The sequence below is a fragment of the Neofelis nebulosa genome, chromosome X, assembly GCF_028018385.1.
Source record: "Neofelis nebulosa isolate mNeoNeb1 chromosome X, mNeoNeb1.pri, whole genome shotgun sequence".
Taxonomy (NCBI): Eukaryota; Metazoa; Chordata; class Mammalia; order Carnivora; family Felidae; genus Neofelis; species Neofelis nebulosa.
This window is the reverse complement of record NC_080800.1, coordinates 106,834,859-106,854,172: the sequence shown is the minus strand read 5'-3', so window position 1 is coordinate 106,854,172 and position 19,314 is coordinate 106,834,859. Positions and strand designations below refer to the sequence as shown.

General features: G+C 40.3%; 1 protein-coding gene across 7 annotated transcripts in view; it reads right to left on the bottom strand.

The window, feature by feature from the left end:
- OCRL (OCRL inositol polyphosphate-5-phosphatase) overlaps positions 1 to 18,775 on the bottom strand; it is a 51,207-nt gene extending 32,432 nt beyond the window's left edge. For 2 of the 7 annotated variants that reach the window (XM_058714709.1, XM_058714714.1), the window contains exons 1-6: positions 18,208 to 18,481; positions 13,248 to 13,327; positions 10,430 to 10,468; positions 1,840 to 1,950; positions 1,088 to 1,177; positions 25 to 145 (exon numbers count right to left, since the gene is read on the bottom strand). In XM_058714709.1, the coding sequence (XP_058570692.1) occupies positions 25 to 145; positions 1,088 to 1,177; positions 1,840 to 1,950; positions 10,430 to 10,468; positions 13,248 to 13,327; positions 18,208 to 18,401 (635 nt within the window). In that variant the 5' untranslated portion in view covers positions 18,402 to 18,481. Of the gene's footprint in view, positions 1 to 24; positions 146 to 1,087; positions 1,178 to 1,839; positions 1,951 to 10,429; positions 10,469 to 13,247; positions 13,328 to 18,207; positions 18,483 to 18,548 lie in introns of those variants that run through there. The other 5 variants (XM_058714712.1, XM_058714715.1, XM_058714713.1 and 2 more) reach the window with 5 other exon arrangements.
- Positions 18,776 to 19,314: the final 539 nt, after the last annotated feature.

The window sequence follows — 19,314 nt, the reverse complement described above, 5'->3', positions numbered from 1 at the left end:
AATACGTTTTGACATAGGACTTACATTCTATTCACAGAAGGGGGTGGAGGTGGGGGTTCCCGATGAATCCCTGTAGGATGATTTTGTGAATTAATTTTCTTGTCCAAATTCATAGATGAAAAATTATCCTCAAATCCAAGAAGCCCTGAAATACACAGAACCCAGAATCAAAGGGGGAAAATAAAGATAACATCCAAATTATCCAGGATAGACAGAGCTTTTTGCCTTCATCACAGTGGTTTTGATTTGATCACTATTTGCTCAATGGCATTACCAAGCAGAAAGGTACCACAAGGATAGTGATAAGTTAGACTGGGGGAAGAAACACATCTGTCCCTGAAGGACTTGACATATTAAATAGAACAACAGCAAGTTACATTAATTTGGAACCTGAATAATAACAGCTAACATTTATTGAAGACTTAGCATAATGCCTGGTTGACAGTAAGGGATTATATTATTATCTCTTTTAATCATCACAAAGACCCCATATGGCCAGTAGTGTTAAAAATCTTCCCATGTGGGGCGCCTGGGTGGCGCAGTCGGTTAAGCGTCCGACTTCAGCCAGGTCACGATCTCGCGGTCCGTGAGTTTGAGCCCCGCGTCAGGCTCTGGGCTGATGGCTCGGAGCCTGGAGCCTGTTTCCGATTCTGTGTCTCCCTCTCTCTGCACCTCCCCTGTTCATGCTCTGTCTCTCTCTGTCCCAAAAATAAATAAAAAAAAAAAAAAAAAAAAAAAAAAAATCTTCCCATGTTACAGAAAAAGAAATGGAAACTCAGCATTGTTGAGTAATTTGACCAAGGTCATATGTAACTAGCAAGTCGTAGAATTGGAATTTAAACCCAAGCAGTTTGGCCCTGGAGCACGCCAATCTTTACCACACTGCTAAGCTGGCTCCTGAGGAGCTAACATGCCACAGAAAAGATCAGGAATGAACATCAGTCAGTGGGCATGAACTCAATAAAACCACTCCATAGGAGAAGGTGTCTGAGATTGACATTAATCCACACTATCTTATCTGTCCAGATAAAATCTATTGACTCTGCAATGATCATACCAACCAGGCAAAAGAGAATCTTTTCAGTACCTGAAAAAGCAGAAGGTTTGTCCTTAGTGTCTAATTTCTGGTACCAGCTAGATGAGTCCTTTGGCTCTGGAACAAGAAGCTGTGACTGAGCTAGAAAGATAAGAGTCATGGTCAGGGGGCGCCTGGGTGGCGCAGTCGGTTAAGCGTCCGACTTCAGCCAGGTCACGATCTCACGGTCCGTGAGTTCGAGCCCCGCATCAGGCTCTGGGCTGATGGCTCGGAGCCTGGAGCCTGTTTCCGATTCTGTGTCTCCCTCTCTCTCTGCCCCTCCCCCGTTCATGCTCTGTCTCTCTCTGTCCCAAAAATAAATAAAAAAAAAAAACGTTGAAAAAAAAGAGTCATGGTCAGAAACAGGGGAGCCCTTCACTGAGTGAATTTTACCATAACCAAAAGCCATTCATTCAGCACTCCTCAAATGCAGGGACCAGAAGCATTCTTGCATGCAAAGGAAGAGACTAAGAGAATGAGGGCAGCTCTGGGATGATCTGGGAACAGAAGGAGGATTACTGTCTTCAGTAACCTGTCCATGCTGTGACACTGAAGATTCTGGAAAATGGCTCAGTGTCCTTCCTTATAGCTGAATACACCTGTTCTCTAGCCTAACCCTGGTTCATTCCTGAAGGAAGAAAAATCAGCTATGAAGACTCAAGGGGTGAGGTACTTTGCTAACGGCTGCTTGCCTCTGCATCAGCATGCCAGAATGTCACTGCCATTCAAACAAGTAGAAAGAAAACTGCTGAGTCTTGAGTTACCTTCCTGAGCAGCAAGGACCTCTGAGAGGAACTTCAAACAAGGTTCCTCATCAGGGATTTCAAAGCGGCGCTCCCTGGTCCAGTCTCCCTGAATCCGAATTTTGCAGCCACCTAAAAAGAAGTGAAATCCATACACATACAGCTATGGAATATGTGCTTTCTTGGGGTCAGATTCTCAACTTACTAGTTTAACAAGAGAAGGTCCAGATCACACATATTCTAAGACTTCTAATGTAGGAAACATATCTACGGGATCAGGGGATTTGTTGTGGTGGGGGTGCAATACAGACAGGGAAATCTAAGGGGCTGATGAACTGTGTCAATGAGCAGCCCAGTACAGTGATATTGAAATCATAGTCTCCATTGTCAACGTAGGGACCAAATTCTAACAAAAGATCAATTCCCCAACCACCCTCCTCCCATCTTCCAGCCGTGGATTCCTACCATTTCAAATACAGATCATATAGTAAGAGTATCTAAAGCATAAAGGGAATAAAGAAAATAAGATGGTTTGCTCCTAGGTACACATTGTACCTAGACAATTGAATTTACAAACTAATTAAAAAAGAAAAGAGTAGTGGAATTGGTTTGAATTATTCCGAAAAGAAGCATCTAGATCTCATTACCTCAAGTAAAGAATGCATATCTTGAATAAACATATGAAAGCAATATAATGACCTATGACTAGGAGTGGCCTGGTTCAAGCACAGCCAACTGGAAAACAGTATAATTAATAGTAAAGTTATTTAAGACTTTAGTTTCTTATGTGTCTAACATACTGTCTCCCTTTTTCTAATGCCCTAGTTCTCATCCATATCAATGGTCTGGATATGGTGATCCAGGAAACCTATGTACTTGTTTATATTCTTATTTAACTGACTTACTACATATATTGCTTTCTCATGCTCCTGGAAACCATAAGCTCCTTGAGAGCAAGAAGTGGGCTACACATACAAGTTATCCAACACAACACTTCCGAGGATCTCCCAGACTGTCTGGGACGGAGGGGTTTCTCAGGACTCAGGACTTTCAAAGCGAACACTGGGAAAGTCTCAGGCAAACCAGGATGGTTGGTTCCTTTACTGGTGACAATGAATGTCAGACTTCACAGACAGAAGGCATTTAATAAATGACTATTGAACTGGACTCTTTCATACTTGTAAATGACAAAGAGATGAGAAAATGAAATGAAAATCCTAGTTTCTTATGTTGGAAATCCACTTGTGAACCTCTGACTCTTTTTCCTTTGTATTTCTGTAAGTTTCTATCTTCACAGATTTAGTGATTAGAAGAAAAGAGGTAAAAATAGAGAAAAACATGAGAAAGGAGGCACCCAAGCAGACCACAGATAAGAAAATTACTGAGGGTGTTAATGTAAGGAGAAGAAAAAAATGAAGGGCATGAATAAAGGCTGTCAGTTATCGCAGCCTTGAAGATACAGGGAAAACCTCCTTCAGGGCACAAGTAGTCCTCCCTTTCTCAGATAATTTATATTAAAAGTAGAAAAGAAATTAAAAGATCAGTCTCTATCTGATAAAACTTGAACAATAATACATTTTCTCTCTCTCCCACAATCCTTGAAAGATATATTTTAGCAAACACAAAAAATACACTGACTCATTTAACAGAAAATTCCAGAAATTGCTTACAAAATAACACTGGATGTTCTCTCACCATGTTGTATGGGAAAGAGGACAAATTATCCCATGACCCAACTTTCTACTACTCTTCCTTCCAAAACCCCCTGGCCTCTTTGTGACCAGCAGGCACTCCTATATCCTCAAACTTCTCCTCTGAACATTCCCTATGTCTCTCAGTTAACTCTCAACAAAATGCATTAGAATTACCAGAGGCATTTTTAGAAAACAGACATTTGCATCCCATCCCAGGCCAATAAAGCAGAATGTCAGGGGGTGAAGCCCAGGCACTGGTAGTTTTTAAAATACTCCCCAAGTGATTCATGTGCATCCAGATTGAAAACCAAAGAGTCATCTGCAAAGTGGCTTATCCCTGGATGTTGTTTATGGTCTCTCACACCCTATGGAATTTAAGACTGGTGTCCTTTTTTGTCCTAACGCCAACTCCAGACCATTCCCTCTTCTCCTCCCTCAGGACAAATCCTTTGTCCTTCGAGGTTCACCCACTGGGCTATACCAGCTTCTTCCCTTCCCTCCCCCATGAGATCATGTGCCATCCTTCCCAAAACTTGTGAATCCAGGATTCAATACCTGACTCATATGACTTCCTCTCCACTCAAACTCTTGGCTTAAATTTGAGTCCCTTCCAAATTAACACAGAAAACACAGTAAACATCTTCAACTTCCTCATGCAATGACCTTGCCCCACCATCTCAGCCACCTACTCCCTCAGTCCCTATGGGGACTCCCTCAGTTATACCCTGAAATTTTTCATCATAGAAACACTATCACCTCATAAATCTCTAATTAAAATACCCAACTCTGACCTGCTATTTCCAGCTTACTTGCTCAAATGGGAACCTCCAGCCTTCTACTTAGTATCCATTCACACACTCCTACATTCACTTCCCATTTTATCAAACAGATGTCATCATTAAACTCTGTTGCAGGGGCGCCTTGGGTGGCTCAGTCGGTTAAGCGTCTGACTTCAGCTCAGGTCACGATCTCGCGGTCCGTGAGTTCGAGCCCCGTGTAGGGCTCTGGGCTGATGGCTCAGAGACTGGAGCCTGCTTCCGATTCTGTGTCTCCCTCTCTCTCTGCCCCTCCCCCGTTCATGCTCTGTCTCTCTCTGTCTCAAAAATAAATAAACATTAAAAAAAAAACAAACAACTCTGTTGCAAAAGCCCAGAACTGCCTTACCACTCTATTCCTCCACAGCACCTACCTGATTAACTTTCAACCCTCAGAAATCCAACTAACTGCCTTACTCCAGAGGGAGTAAACACACACACACACACACACAATTATTACAAATTGATTGCTAACTTCAATCTGGCCCTCTATGATAGGAAGTAATGTTAAATTTCAATAGTCAACTAGTCTCCCACTACTATCTGGAAAAACTATTTCGCACCTCCTCATTTATCTGTGGATCCCCCTCTTCTCAAACCCTCTCATTCCAAGCTGATTGCTTCACCTCATGCTTCAGAGGAAATGGAAGGCACCACATGGAAAGCTACCTGTATTTGTACCCATCTTCTCCTTTCCCTTCTGATATAAGAGGAGCCCTCCTATCAAAGACCACCTTCTCTTTGAATTTTAACCCCTCTAGTTCTCTCAGGAATTTTACACTCACAATCATTCCCTAGACACCTCCCCCCAATATCTTTCATCTCCCCCTTTCACAGGCTCCTTTCCATTAGCATTAAATTAAATTGCGCTTGGTGACTCAGTCTGTTAAGTACCTGATTCTTGGTTTCGGCTCAGGTCATGATCTCACAGTTTCGTGAGTCTGAGCTCCATGTCAGGCTCTGTGCCAACACTGCGGAGCCTGCTTGGGATTCTCTTTCTTCCTTTCTCTCTGCCCCTCCCCAACTTGTGCTGTCTCTCTCAAGATAAAATAAATGAACTTTACAAAATTAAAAGAAACAAATTGTGTTCTAAATTCTCCCCATTTGAAAAACAATAACCTTCCTGGACCCTGTATTTCCCTCCAACTCCAGTCGATCTCTACATTCCCCTCCACAGTAAAGCTTTATTAGAAACACACAGTCACTACTTACCTCCCATTTCTCTCTTTAATCCATTCCAATATGACTTTGGCTCCCACCACCCCTGTGAAATAGCTTTGTTAAGGTCACCAAGAACCTCCAAATTGCTAAATCCAATGGATCCTCTTCAGTCATCTTATCAGACCTATCAGTAGAAATCAATAGTTGACCACTCCTTGAATACTCTTTTCCAAAGGATTCTATGATACCATCCTCATCTAGTTTGCCTCTCTCTTTGATCACTAATTTTTTAGTGCCCTTTGAGGTATCTCCTCCTCTATCTAACCTTTAAAAAAGCAGAATTCCTTAGCGTTCAGTCCTAAACCTTTTTCTCACTCTGTATCAGCATTGTCCAATATGGTAACCAATAATTACATGTGGCTACTGAGTAATTGAAATGTGACTACTTTGAGGAACTGAACTTCTAATTTTATTTCTAATTAATTTAAATAGGCACATGTAACTAGAAACTAACGTATCTGATAGCACAGCTCTATTTTCAATCATATCATCTCTCAGGGTTTCAAATACATCTATGTGCTAGTGGCCCAGACCTTTTTTTTGAGCTTCAGGTGCATACATTCAACTGTCAATTTATAATCTATACTCAAATGTCTCAAAGAAATTTCAAACTAAATATAGCTAAAACTGAACTCATGACCCCCTCAAAGGAAAACTCATTCCTCCCACAATGTTCTTATTTTGGCAAATGGTACCATCATCCACATTCATGCTAGTAACCTAAGATTCATCTCTGACACTTCTCTAACTTACCCCCATGCCCAAACCAACCTCTGCTGATTTAACCTCTGAAAACATTTATCAAATCCGTCTACTTCTCTCCATTTATACTGCCACCATACTCATAGTCTCTAGCTTAAACTCTGGAAACAGCTTCCTAATTGATTTCCATGCAAATGATTGGCACCCTGGGATAAAATCCTTCATATTCTTCCCATTTTTTTTAAATATAAAAATCCAGATTCCTCACCATGACTTACAAGATACTACTGGATCTGGCCTTACCCCATCCTAACTTGATGCCTAAGCCTTGTTCCAACCACCCTGGCCTTCTTTTATTCCAAAGGTGTCAAGCTACTTACCCAATTTGAGACCTTTACACATGTGGTTCCTTCTACCTGGCATACTTTTCTCTCCCCCATTTTTACCCGTCTTACTTAGCCCCTCTGGTCTCAATTTAAATGGTACTTATTAAATAGGCCTTCCCTGACCATTCCACCTAATTTAGTCAGCCCTTTTATAAACTCTTTGTATTTCTCCTTGATAGCATTGATCAAAACTGCAATTATGTAAGTATCTATACCTTATCAGTTTAAAGTCTGTTTCCTGCACTATTAAATGAAGTACCATGACTATATTGCTTTCTGATATATCCTTAGACCAGCACAGTGCCTGACACATAAAAGGTATTCATATTTTTATACGATGGATTATAGGTATCTGTGTGACACTAGTACCAAACAGCACAGAAGCATGAACAAAAGCAGGAGCAGCAATCTTATGTATGTTGTTCTCTACTGATTCTGCAGCACTTAGAAGAGTGCTTGGCAAACAGAAGGCACTCAACAAACATTTGTTGAATAATGAATAAGGGAAGATTTATTATTAGGAAATTAATATAATACAGTCCATCGTTGGGACAAATAAGGAATAACAATATTCCTTTACACTACAAATAGTGTAAAGACATCTAATAAAATTCAATACACATTCATGGTCTTAAAAACCACACAAACTTGAAATGGAATTTCTTAATATGGTTTTTTAAAAAAAATCCTATCAAATCAACAGGCAATAATGTCCTCAACAATGAAGCACCACCTGAGTCTTTCTTACTGAAAATAGGAGCCAAACAAGGATTATCATCATTATTTAATATTGGTCTTAAAATTCTCATTGGTATAATGAGACACAAAGCAAAACTAATAGTTGTAGCTACTAAAAAGGAGACAAAATTATTATTTGTAGATGACCACAGCTGTCTATCCAAACCAAAAAACAAAATAAACAGAACCCCCAAAATTTAAAATATATTTCTATAAAGTGGATAGATAAAAAATAAATATCTAAAACTCAATAACTTCTCTATATAATAGAAATAAGCAATTAGAAAAAGATTCCACTGACAACAGCACTCAAACAAATAAAATCTACCATAAAATCCTTAACCTACAAATGTATGATATATATGAAGAAAACACAAAACGTTACTGAGAAATATAAAGAGGACCTGAAGAAGTAGAATGATAGACCATGTTCCTTGACAGTGTCTTAATTTTGTAAAGGAGTTAATTCAATAAAATTTGGCACATACCTATGGCGAAATATTAGTCTTTAAAAATCATGTTTTTAAATAATTTTAAATGACATGGAAAAAAGTTACAATATAATATTAAATGAAAATGCAGGATAAAAGCTACATATAAAGATTCCAATCGTATTGGGGCGTCTGGGTGGCTCAGTTGGTTGGGCGTCCGACTTTGGCTCAGGTCATTATCTCAGTCTGTGGGTTCAAGCCCTACGTTGGGCTCTGTGCTGACAGCTAAGAGCCTGGAGCCTGCTTTGGATTCTGTGTCTCCCTTCCTCCCCCTGCTCATGCTCTGTCTCTCTCTCTCTCTCTCTCAAAAATAAATAAACATTAAAAAAATTTTGTTTAAAGATTCCAGTCATACAAAAGTAGAAATAGAAAACTGGAAGGAGATACAATATTAACTACAGTGCTGATCTCTAGGTTGCAGAAGCATAATTTTAATTTGGTACTTTAAACTTTTCTAAATTCTTCAAATTGTTTATAATGTAGATACGTCTATTTCCTCTACAATCAGAAAAAATTATTTTAAAATGTTTAATACCAACATGCAGATAATGGGAAAACACATATTTATGTTAAAATCAGGACTACAAACAAACCCAGGGCCTCCCTCAAGCAACATACTGTGTGCTTTAAAGGTTTATGTATGAAGCCCAAGGATCATGATAAAATCTTATTTCACTGCAAATATTACTAAATGGGCAGACGTAACAAAGGATTTTATTCAAGTGGTTACTGAACTATTACCTTGCTGTGATCCAGTAACTGGAACTCTGGACAGAACAACACATGGCTAATTTCTATGAGGGCAAGGCCAAAACAACTAATGCCATAAATGTTTATGAAAGAAAAAGCACAGCTCAGTTTAACTTTTTTTTTTTTTTAATTTTTTTTTTTAACATTTTTTATTTATTTTTGGGACAGAGAGAGACAGAGCATGAACGGGGGAGGGGCAGAGAGAGAGGGAGACACAGAATCGGAAACAGGCTCCAGGCTCCAGGCTCCAGGCTCCGAGCCATCAGCCCAGAGCCTGACGCGGGGCTCGAACTCACGGACCGCGAGATCGTGACCTGGCTGAAGTCGGACGCTTAACCGACTGCGCCACCCAGGCGCCCCTCAGTTTAACTTTTTCAGCCTTAGATCAAATATCTATTTCTACAGCAAGAACAGGACATTTCAACATCGTATTTCAGCAGCAATGCCAGTCACTGCTGAAATGCCTTTGCTCAAATTTTGCTTTTTTAGTGTTGTTTCTGCCTTCTCCTTTCTAAGCACAGTAAGACAGAGATAGTAAGTTATTTGCTCTCTTGGATACCTGCAGAAGTCAGCAGCTGGGTTTATTTAGCCTTTCAGAATCAACCGTTAAGACTTCTAAAATCCATGACCAATGAAAAGAATAATAAAACCCAAACCAGAAAAAGCCTATCTAAACTGTTCAATACAAATTAATGGTGGCAAGTACAGAGACTGTTTCTAAACAAAGTTATGTATAACCCATAGCCCCAAGGTAAGGGCTAAGCCCCACTATCCAAGGACTCAACCAGGAGATAAGGCAACCACTTTGATTTACATTTATGTGGTCACAAACTCTTTTCCATAGCAACCACAGACTAGTCAAGGTAGCATTCAAGTGCCCATTGTCTCCTCCCCATAACACAGTACAATTAGATGATAAACAGAGAACAGCTTGCACAGAAAGTCAAGATGATTTGCTTCAAACAGATAAAAATGAGAGAACTGAAACAGTGAGATCATGTTCTTCCTGATAAAGGGATGCCTTGAGGGGATGGAGGTTAAATAAAAGACCAAAATTATTTTAAGGAAAAAAGGGTAGCTTGGGAAAAGCAAGGTATCTGGTACGAGAGTGACTCTATAGCCTCCCAAAATGATAAAATGAATAAAGGAAAAAATTATGATTTAATATGCAAAACTAAAAAGTGAGAAAAATTTTTTAAATATAATAGCAGTTAAAATAAAAACAAAACCACTCATAAACCTTATGTGCTTTAAACATTTTCTGGCTCTTTCTGGAATTTTTAATTCCACAGTAATGATTTAACTGATGGCAAAAATACTGATGGCTCAAAGAAGTTCAGCATTAGACAAGCAAATCATATTTTCAACTTGTTAAAGATTCTTGCCAGCCACCTGCTTTTTCTTATGCTTAGCCTAAATGTTTTTGGGAGGACAATGCTAATTCACATGGCTGCCTTAAGAAAATGAAGAATAGAGGCGCCTGGGTGGCTCAGTCAGTTAAGCTTCCAACTCTTGACTTCGGCTCAGGTCAAGATGTCACACTTTGTGAGATTGAGCCCCTCGTTGGGCTCTGTGCTGACACAGCAGAGCCTGCTTGTGGGATATTCTCTCTCTCTTTCTCTCTCTGCCCCTCTCCCACTCAGGCTCATGTGTGCCCCCCCCCAAAATAAATAAACATTAAAAAAAATAGAAAATGAAGAATACAGAATAAGACAGTAAAATAAAAATGTGCCAAAAAAGGTGTCTTAAATATAGTGGGTATTCAATTAAATATTTGTTGAACAAAAATCAACTCCACTCAGAAAGATACTCACTGTTTGAAGCTATATCAATCAAAAGAGTTTCTTCTGCTTCTGAGGGAAAAGAAGAAAGAACAAGATTAGGGAAGGGAAAACCATTCATTACAACTAAAAGAAGTACATGCCTAAGTAAATAACTGCTTCTCTCAATCACCACTCCTAGGTCTACAATACATTTTACAAATCCTTTGTTTTTTTTGTTTAGCATTTTTAAAAATGGATTTTGGTAGTACTAGGTTCTAAAGATTATGAGCAATTCAACTAAAAGAAAACTAAACAAATAACTGAATGGAACAACTCAAAGCAAATCAAGCAATGACAATAGTAGGCAATATAAGAACATGTTAATTCAAGTGAAGGGGAGTTTAATTCCCCTCAACCAAAACATACTGACTTTAATATAATCTGTGTCATTTATTCTTTTTTTTAAGATTTTATTTTTAAGTAATCTCTACACCCAACACGGGGCTTCAATTTAAAACACTGAGATCAAGAGTCACATGCTCTACCAACTATGCCAGCCAGGTGTCTCTAGATAATTCTTATAAAAAGTCAAGGAAGTGACCCCAAAGGCCCAGAAGTGAATTATTTTAACTTGGACCTAGTCTCTGAAAACTTCCAGCAATCTCCTTTCTTCAGCCTTTGCCACATTTAGGATCAGAGAATACCTTCAGTTCTTGACCTTCAGGCTACAATTTAATACCTGGGTCGGGTCTACCACACCCAACAAGGAAGTATAAAACAGGGCAAAGCACAGTCTCTGGAGTTCAGAGCTCGGTTTTCTCCCCTCCCCCGGCTGTCCTGAACTTCTTTCCTTAGCTCCAGTGTCTAGATGCAACCCATCTCTTCCTCTGGGACTTCCCTGGATTTGGCCAACAGCACCTGTAAGACCCTCCTGGCTAGTTGAACTCTGGGTACTGACTCCTTAGGATTAGTCTGGATCTACCTTGGCCAGATGGAGTAGCCTCAGCCTTTTCTAGCTCCTTCAGAAGCCCAGATTGTATATTTGGCTGCATTATTCAGTTACTACAGAAGCTACGGTAAGGAACTAAGTAGTCTAATATTAAAAAATAGCCTCAATATCCTTACTAGCATGATGAATCAATAGACAATAGTGAATCAGGACATAGTACTTTAAGTTCTCCACTGTTCTTCAGTAACTTTAATTCCTTGAAACCCAAGTATTTATAGACTTATCAAAATGGATGCACAGGCTGGGAAACAAAGGATGTGAAAACTCAATGAGGTAGCCATTCTAGATTTGTTATGGGGAACGACTATGTGTGCTCACACATATTTTCTTAGATTCCAACCTAACAATCTACCTTATATTTCTTATTAAAAACAATACTAAGAGAAAGAGAGTTAAAGAGACTATAGAAGTAGTACAAAAAGGTAGAGGGTTAATAGGATGCGAAAACCTAAAGTTGTGTTCTTTAGTTTTTCTCCTCCTTAAAGGGCTAGGTATGTAATAAAGGGTACTACACCATGAAAAGTAAAGTGACCACAGCAACTTACTATGGCAGGCAAGTGCCTTGTTCAACATGTAACTCTCACACAGGGCAGGCTAAACGGCTATTTCATTCTTCTACACAATGTGGAGACTGTTGTTTTTAATTCTCAATACAATGTTGTCTTAAAAAGTCATACCCACTTAGTATTTCTACTTACAGGAATAAATCCTAATACGAGATGTGCAAGAAGATTTAGGTACAGAGATATTCATCACATTACTATTTAAACTAGCAAAAAATAACTCAAATGTCAAACACGGGAATACTTACATTATAGGCTATTCATAAAATGGAATAGTACTCTACCTATTTATAGCATGGAAAAGCACTCATAATACGATGGCATGCAGAACAGACAAAAAACTACATATAGTGTGAGTTCTGCCCACCCTGAAAGTTACATGTGTAAAAAAAAAAAAAGGGAAAATGTTATGTGTTTGTTCCTGAAGGATGGGAATGTACTTATTTTCTGTATACTTTTCTGTTCTTTCCAAACTTTCTACAGTATACATATTACTTCTGTGATAAAAAAAGTTCAGTGTAGTTTAAAAAAGAATCCATGCAAGGTAAGATTCAAGTTTTTCAAGAAGCTACAGCTGATACAGAATGTTTCTTTCTGACAAAGCCAATGAACCCACTGGAAACATAATGCGTTTGTTCTCTAGTAATCAATTTTCCTTCTACAGCAATGTGAGATGACAGAAGCAACACTTCCCACACAAACCTCCCAAATTTTGAGTCTCATTGTAGCAGATGAAACAACAGATTTTCTGTTCTCTGTCCCCAAATTTATTTGAGGGCACGAAGCCAAATATGTCCTCTTTGGAGTATGATTCACCAACATCAAGGTCTGAGAATCAGCACAATTGAGTGTAAGGTATTAAAATCTGGTAAGGCATGTTGCCAAATGTTTTAACTTCAAACAGTGTGGGGAGAAAGTATTGAATGGGTGTGAATCCAGTGACCTTGATACTTTACAATGAGCAGTGTGTTTGTTAAACCAAGAATGTCATTTAAATCCACATAGAAGTCCATAAGCATAAAAGACTACCTACATACGTAAGAGACTACATACATCTCTAACACCCAGCCAGGGAAGCAGGTGAGTCTGTATACATATTTCAGTATAGCCCTTCAGCACTCATAGACAAAGTATTTACCATGTTCTCAATGGTAGCTTAGTAATGTTATCACTTTATACAAAGACTAATACATTTCATTTTATGTGCACGACATATTTAAATATGTATGGTATTAGACAATGCAAGAACGACTAAGGAAAAACATTGTAAAACTAGCTAGGCAATTAAAGCTAGTACCTTGAACGCATCTAAAGTGGCTATTTATAGGAATGATATCTTGAACATGCTGTTCCTTCTCGCGCAACTGGATTATTAACCTAGGAAACAGAAGAAGGCATCAACGAATGGCTACTGAAAAACCCAAACATTTAACAACAAAATATACTGCTGTGTTGTTACACAAATCTGGTCCATATTTATTAGACTTACTATATCTCATATTACTTACTATATCTCATATATTCCCTGGATCTGAGCATCATGACAGTGAGATATCACTTGAGATCTAAGAGAATGTTAGTGACGATCAATATCTGAATACCTACACTGTCCTATGCCATAAAGAATATATAATAGTCTATGTCCTAAAAACAGCTTACAATCTCAAAAGCAAGGATTATAGTGCATATACCTTCAGAGTATGTATACTAGAGCAAAGAATAGCTAGGTGTGAATGCCATGAGGACAGACTTATGATTGCATTTTCACCATAGTATTTCTAGCAACTATCACAGTGCTTGGCACATAGCAGTCACTCAAGTTTGCTGAATAAGTGAATTAGAAATTTCATAAATTAACTTTCAGATTATATTCCTCTGGCTTTTATCAAAGAATGGCTCTATCTCTTCAAACGACTATACAGGTTCATAGAGAAGTAAGAAGAGGTGCCCAGCCAGCCGGATCAGTTAACATAACCCGTGACCAAGGCAGCAGATATCACAACCAGTGCCTTATATTCCTTGTGTTTTTACTATGGTTTCCAACTTCATGCTGGTTTTTCTAGGTAAACATAACTGATTTGGCCTCCCAGTATGAAATGAAAGACTTCTAAATTCCTAGGTACTCCTGAAATATTAATTTTCATTTACTGCTTATCCTTAGTGCCCCAGGATCAAGGTATGACCTACTGGTAAAACGACCATTCTGAACATCTCCTAGCTTCCCCAAATCAAGCAGTCTTCAGGTGGTTCTTTTTGCCAGGAACACTCTTCTATTCTTTCTGAGACCCAGCTCAAATATCACCTCCTCTTTGCAGCTTTTCCTAATTCCCCCAAGCAGAAGCAGTACCCTGGTCCCCTTTGTTTGCCCCTCTACTAGAGCATTTACACCCTTCATTGCAGTTATATTTATTTCCTTCATTGATTTGAGCTCCTTGAAAACAAAGACGCTATCATATTCAGTTTGCCTCCTGCCTAAGAGATGCTCAATAAATATTGGTTGAATCAATGAACCAGTTTCACTAAGCTATAAACAGAGATAAATTTCCAAATATAATTTGTTCAACCTGACATTAAAAAATGTCATTGTTTTGAAGGGTTTTATTTCTAGTTTGATGTCTTTTCAGGGGCTTGTTTTAGCTTTTTGAATTTTTTTCAAATGTATTAACTTTAAAGGAGATCACATGGGGAGAGGAATTGCTCAGCTAGAACTAGGGGAAATAAAAGTATTAATGCTGTCTTTCTGCTCTGATTCTGCATGCCTAATCTGTAGGGGTTCATATTTTAAGGTGACTAAGGGAATATGGGGCAGGCTCCTTTCAATGTGCAAAATTCATGAGTCAAGCAGAGTCCTATAAACCCAGATGGAGATCAGAAACTAGATAAAAAGCAAGAGTGAAGGAGGAAGAGCTTACTTTGGGGAAAATGAACACAAACCAATACAATCTCCAAGAAATGACTAAAAAGACAGTGTTTGATATTAGCAGTTAAAGCTTGAACTAGGTTGTACTGTTAAAAGCCCTCACAAAAGGGACAACATAGATGGACCTTGAGGGCATTATTCTAAGTGAAATAAGGTAGAAAAAGACAAATATCATATGATCTCAATTATATGTAAAATCTAAAAACAAAACAAAACCAAAAAACCAAAATCATAGATACAGAGGATAGGTGGTTGTTAGAGGTGGGGGGGGTAGGTGAAATGGATGGAGGGGGTCAAAAGGCTCAAACTTCCAGTTATAAAATAAATAAGTCATGGGGATATAATGTATAGCATGGTGACTACAATCAATAATACTGTACTGTATATTTGAAAGGTGCTAAGAGAGTAGATCTCAAAAGTTCTCATCACAAGAAAAAGATCTGTAACTATGTATGGTGATGGATGTTAAGGAGACTTACTGTGGTCATTTCACAATATATACAAATATTGAATCATTGTGCTGTGCACTTGAAACTAATATATGTCAATTATATTTCAATTTAAAAATGCAACCTTCCCCCAAAAAATCCCTCACAAAACAAAGATCAACTTGGAATTTAAGTCAATTCCACAATATCTACCATGTGTTAGTCACTAAATAAATTGTAGCAAGAATAGGGTTAAGAATAAGTATAAAAATTCTTCTGGAGTTCATGCCTGGCTCAGTCAGTAGAGCATACGACTCTTGGTCTCAGGGTCATGAGTTCAAGCTCCATATTGGGCATGGAGCCTACTTAAAATTTTTTTAAAAAAATTCTTCCTAAATGTAATCATTACTTTCAGAACAAAAAGATGAAAAATAATAGGTGTATGACAAAACAATGGAAATCAGAACTTGAGTGTTGTCAAACAGAAAAGAGTAACAAATTGTGAATGCAGACTCAGCATTACTCTAGGAAATACTTTGATTTGTTCAAGGAAGGTTAAAGATGAAACAACAGGTTGCATCATAATCCATTCTCCTTGAAAAAAAACCTTATTTTCAATTGTAATTTTACTCTCTCAACTAAATTTCTCCTATTGACAGCAGGTTGACAGCAGGAACTACAGTACTAAATACTAAAACAGACTTCAAGTTCTAGAATAAAAAGACCAAAGGAAAAAAGTTGTGAGAAGAGCCCAAGTCAGAGAAGGTACCCATGAGACAAGAATGTGAGGATTATAGATGCTATGACAATACTCGGTATCTCCAATAAATGATTTCAAAAGAAACTTCTCAAATGGTGTCATTCTGAAATGTTACATGTGTTCAAATCTCGGGTATGCTACTTCTTAACTATGAACAAGTGACTTAATCTCTCTGTGCCTCAATTTCTGTATCTAGAAAATGGGGGTGATGGTGATAATATCACAATTTCACAGTAACCCTGACATGAGGGTTAAATGAACTAATTCATGGAAAGTGCTCAGAAGAGTACCTGGCACACACCAAGCCAATTAAGTCTCAGTTGTTGCTATACCCCCTTAACTCAAACAGATATGGAACACAAAACTTTCATTTCTTTGTGGAGAGGACACAAATAGTCAGAGCTATCACTCCGAGTTTACCAGTTCTTCTACCACATGAGGCAAGATAGAATGAGGCATTCATCTCAAGGCCAGCTGCTCACTCCCCTATTAGCTAACTAGAGCTCCAACCCTATCAAACCAAGGAACCATATCTGAGGCTGTGGTCATCTCAACAATGTAGCTATTTTATTTAATCCTCAAAACATTGTTTTCACAGAAGAGGAAACCAAGATGTAAAAAATTTACTGATTTATTCAAGGGTCACATCTCTCCACCCCATTCTAGCCTTTGGAAGTGGCAGTGGTATTCTGCTTTTCAATTCACTTTTCTGTTGAATTTACTATTCAACTGGTCTTTCAGTGTTTGATGAAATCTGGGGAAAATAACATCAATTTACCACATCAACAGAACTGACCAAGCAGGACCTAAGGAAGAACTACTTCATAGGCCCTGCTGTTGTCCAGTTAGAGTGGCAGCAAGAGTCTCAAGAAAAGGGCAGGCTAGGTCAGTGGGAATTTCTTCTGTGTAAATTCGACAGCATAGACCCAGACTGAGTCTGTAAGATCTAAAAGCAGGGACCGAGAAAAATTGTTTTTAGGCCAAATCCAATGTTGGGAGAAAGCAGGATTTAAAAATCACCGATTTTTAAACTCTGATGTCAAGAAACCAACAGAAGAACCAAGGGAGGTGAATTGGGCACAGAGCGATAGGGCCTATGCTATGTATGTAATGGTCACCGTGGATACTTTTAAGATGAGGCATTAGTGGAAAGGGAGTGAGATCAGCAGCTATAGTGATAGCTTATCAAAATAATCTTTTATTCAATCAGTCAACAGTATTTACTGAGCTCCTATATATGCAAGGCAGAATGGAAAGTAACACACACTGATACACTGCCAAATGCTGTTTATATTTCTACACGTTTCATTACTTTTTCTAACAGTCAAGTCAATAAGTGAGGCAGTTACTGGCTTACACTAAACCATTACTGAATTAATGAATATGCCTGCAAGCAAGTGAAATAAAGGAGTAAGGAGACAGGAGGAACCAGTTGAATGCGTTAAGAAAAGGCACTTCGGGGCGCCTGGGTGGCGCAGTCGGTTAAGCGTCCGACTTCAGCCAGGTCACGATCTCGCGGTCCGTGAGTTTGAGCCCCGCGTCAGGCTCTGGGCTGATGGCTCGGAGCCTGGAGCCTGTTTCCGATTCTGTGTCTCCCTCTCTGTCTGCCCCTCCCCCGTTCATGCTCTGTCTCTCTCTGTCCCAAAAATAAATAAAAAAAAAAAAAAAAAAAAAAAGAAAAGGCACTTCTGTAAGGTTAACAATGCAGCTCTTCTATTAACACTTTTACTTTTTGCAAACCACTTTTGCATTTATTTATTATTCCACCAGTTGCAACTTCAAAGTCTATAAGGTAAGGCAGTTAATGTTTTCATTTGACCGATGAGGACACCAAGGCCCAGAAATCATTGTTGACTTGCCCAAGATTACACAACACATGACAGTTGCAGAGGCAGGAACTAAAAACCCAGGCTTCCTGCTTCAACGCCCGCCTGTTGAGTCCTTCCACTGAGCCACACTGCCAGGAGCGACCTAGCGGCTTGAGAGTTGGGGATAAAGCCCCATGGCTACAGCACTCACACTTCACACCTGGGCCTGAACCTGTTGCCCACGCTGCCTCAGTGGACGGAGAGTGGGCGGCTTGTCGCGGTTTGGGGTTAGAAGGTAATGGCAGGCTCCCCTCCTCCGTGGGAATCAGGTGGTTACTTACTCATATTGCCCGTTCCTTTGGGCTAGCGTCAGGAAGCAGGGCTCCCGGAGAGCACCCTTCATCTCCATACCCTCAACAGTATGTGGGCGACAGTCAAGGGTCTCCTCCAGAAGCGCGGCCGGGGAGGGGTGGCGCGGTGCGGGGTGGAGGGAGGCTCCCGCCCCTCTGCCCGCCCTCCTGGGTGCCCAAGGCATCGCCTCCCGCGCCGGCCCCCCTCCTCGGCTCAGCTCTGCCTCTGAGTCCGACCGACCACCCACCCCTCTGCCGCGTTCCGCAGTCCCTCCGACCCCCGCCCCTCCCGCCCTGCGCGGCCTCCCCTCCCCCTTCCCTCTGGTGGATACGGCAAGGGGCTGGGCTCCGACCGGGAGCGGCGGCTCCATCCCGGCGGCCTCCGGGCTCAGTGGGGCTGCGGACTGCGGGCGGATCCCACCGCCCTTGGCTGCGCGCTGTTTGAGGAACAGCTCCGCGCAGGGCACCGGGCGCCGGGCGCCGGGCGCCGGGAGCCGGGAGCCGGGAGCCGGGAGCCGAGCCGAGAACCGAGAGCCTGACCCGAGAGAGAGCGGCGCCTTGCGCCCCCGTCAGTTTTCCAGGCCGCCGCAGATTTCGCCCCCTGCGGCCAACCTGCGGAACTGCAGCGAGAGACCGACGGACGGGGGCGTCTCTACCAGGTCCAGGGAGGAGTGCGTTTTAAATGCTGCCTGTGACACCAGAATTGTTCTGTGGATTTTGAAGATTGCCACAGAAACAAAACACAGCCATACCTGTGGGAAAACTCAAATGTGTTGGGCCAATAGGACCCACATCATCCGTAAAAAAAATCCTTATTACAGTTAGAACGCGCCGTGTTGGTTAATTCTACCTCTCAGATGTTCTCCCCTTCCTCTTCTTCCTTCCACCACCGAAATCGTCGGACAAATCCTCAAAGCTCAGACCTTTGCTCTTCCTTTGCACCCCCTCCAGGTCATCTCTAAGCAGACAACGACCAAATACACTTCCCTTGGCTCAGACCCCTTGCCTAATACACCGCATCATTAACACAATACTGGATGACAAAACTAACTCGTCATTTCACACTGCCACTCAGCCTTGAAACTTCGAAGCCATATG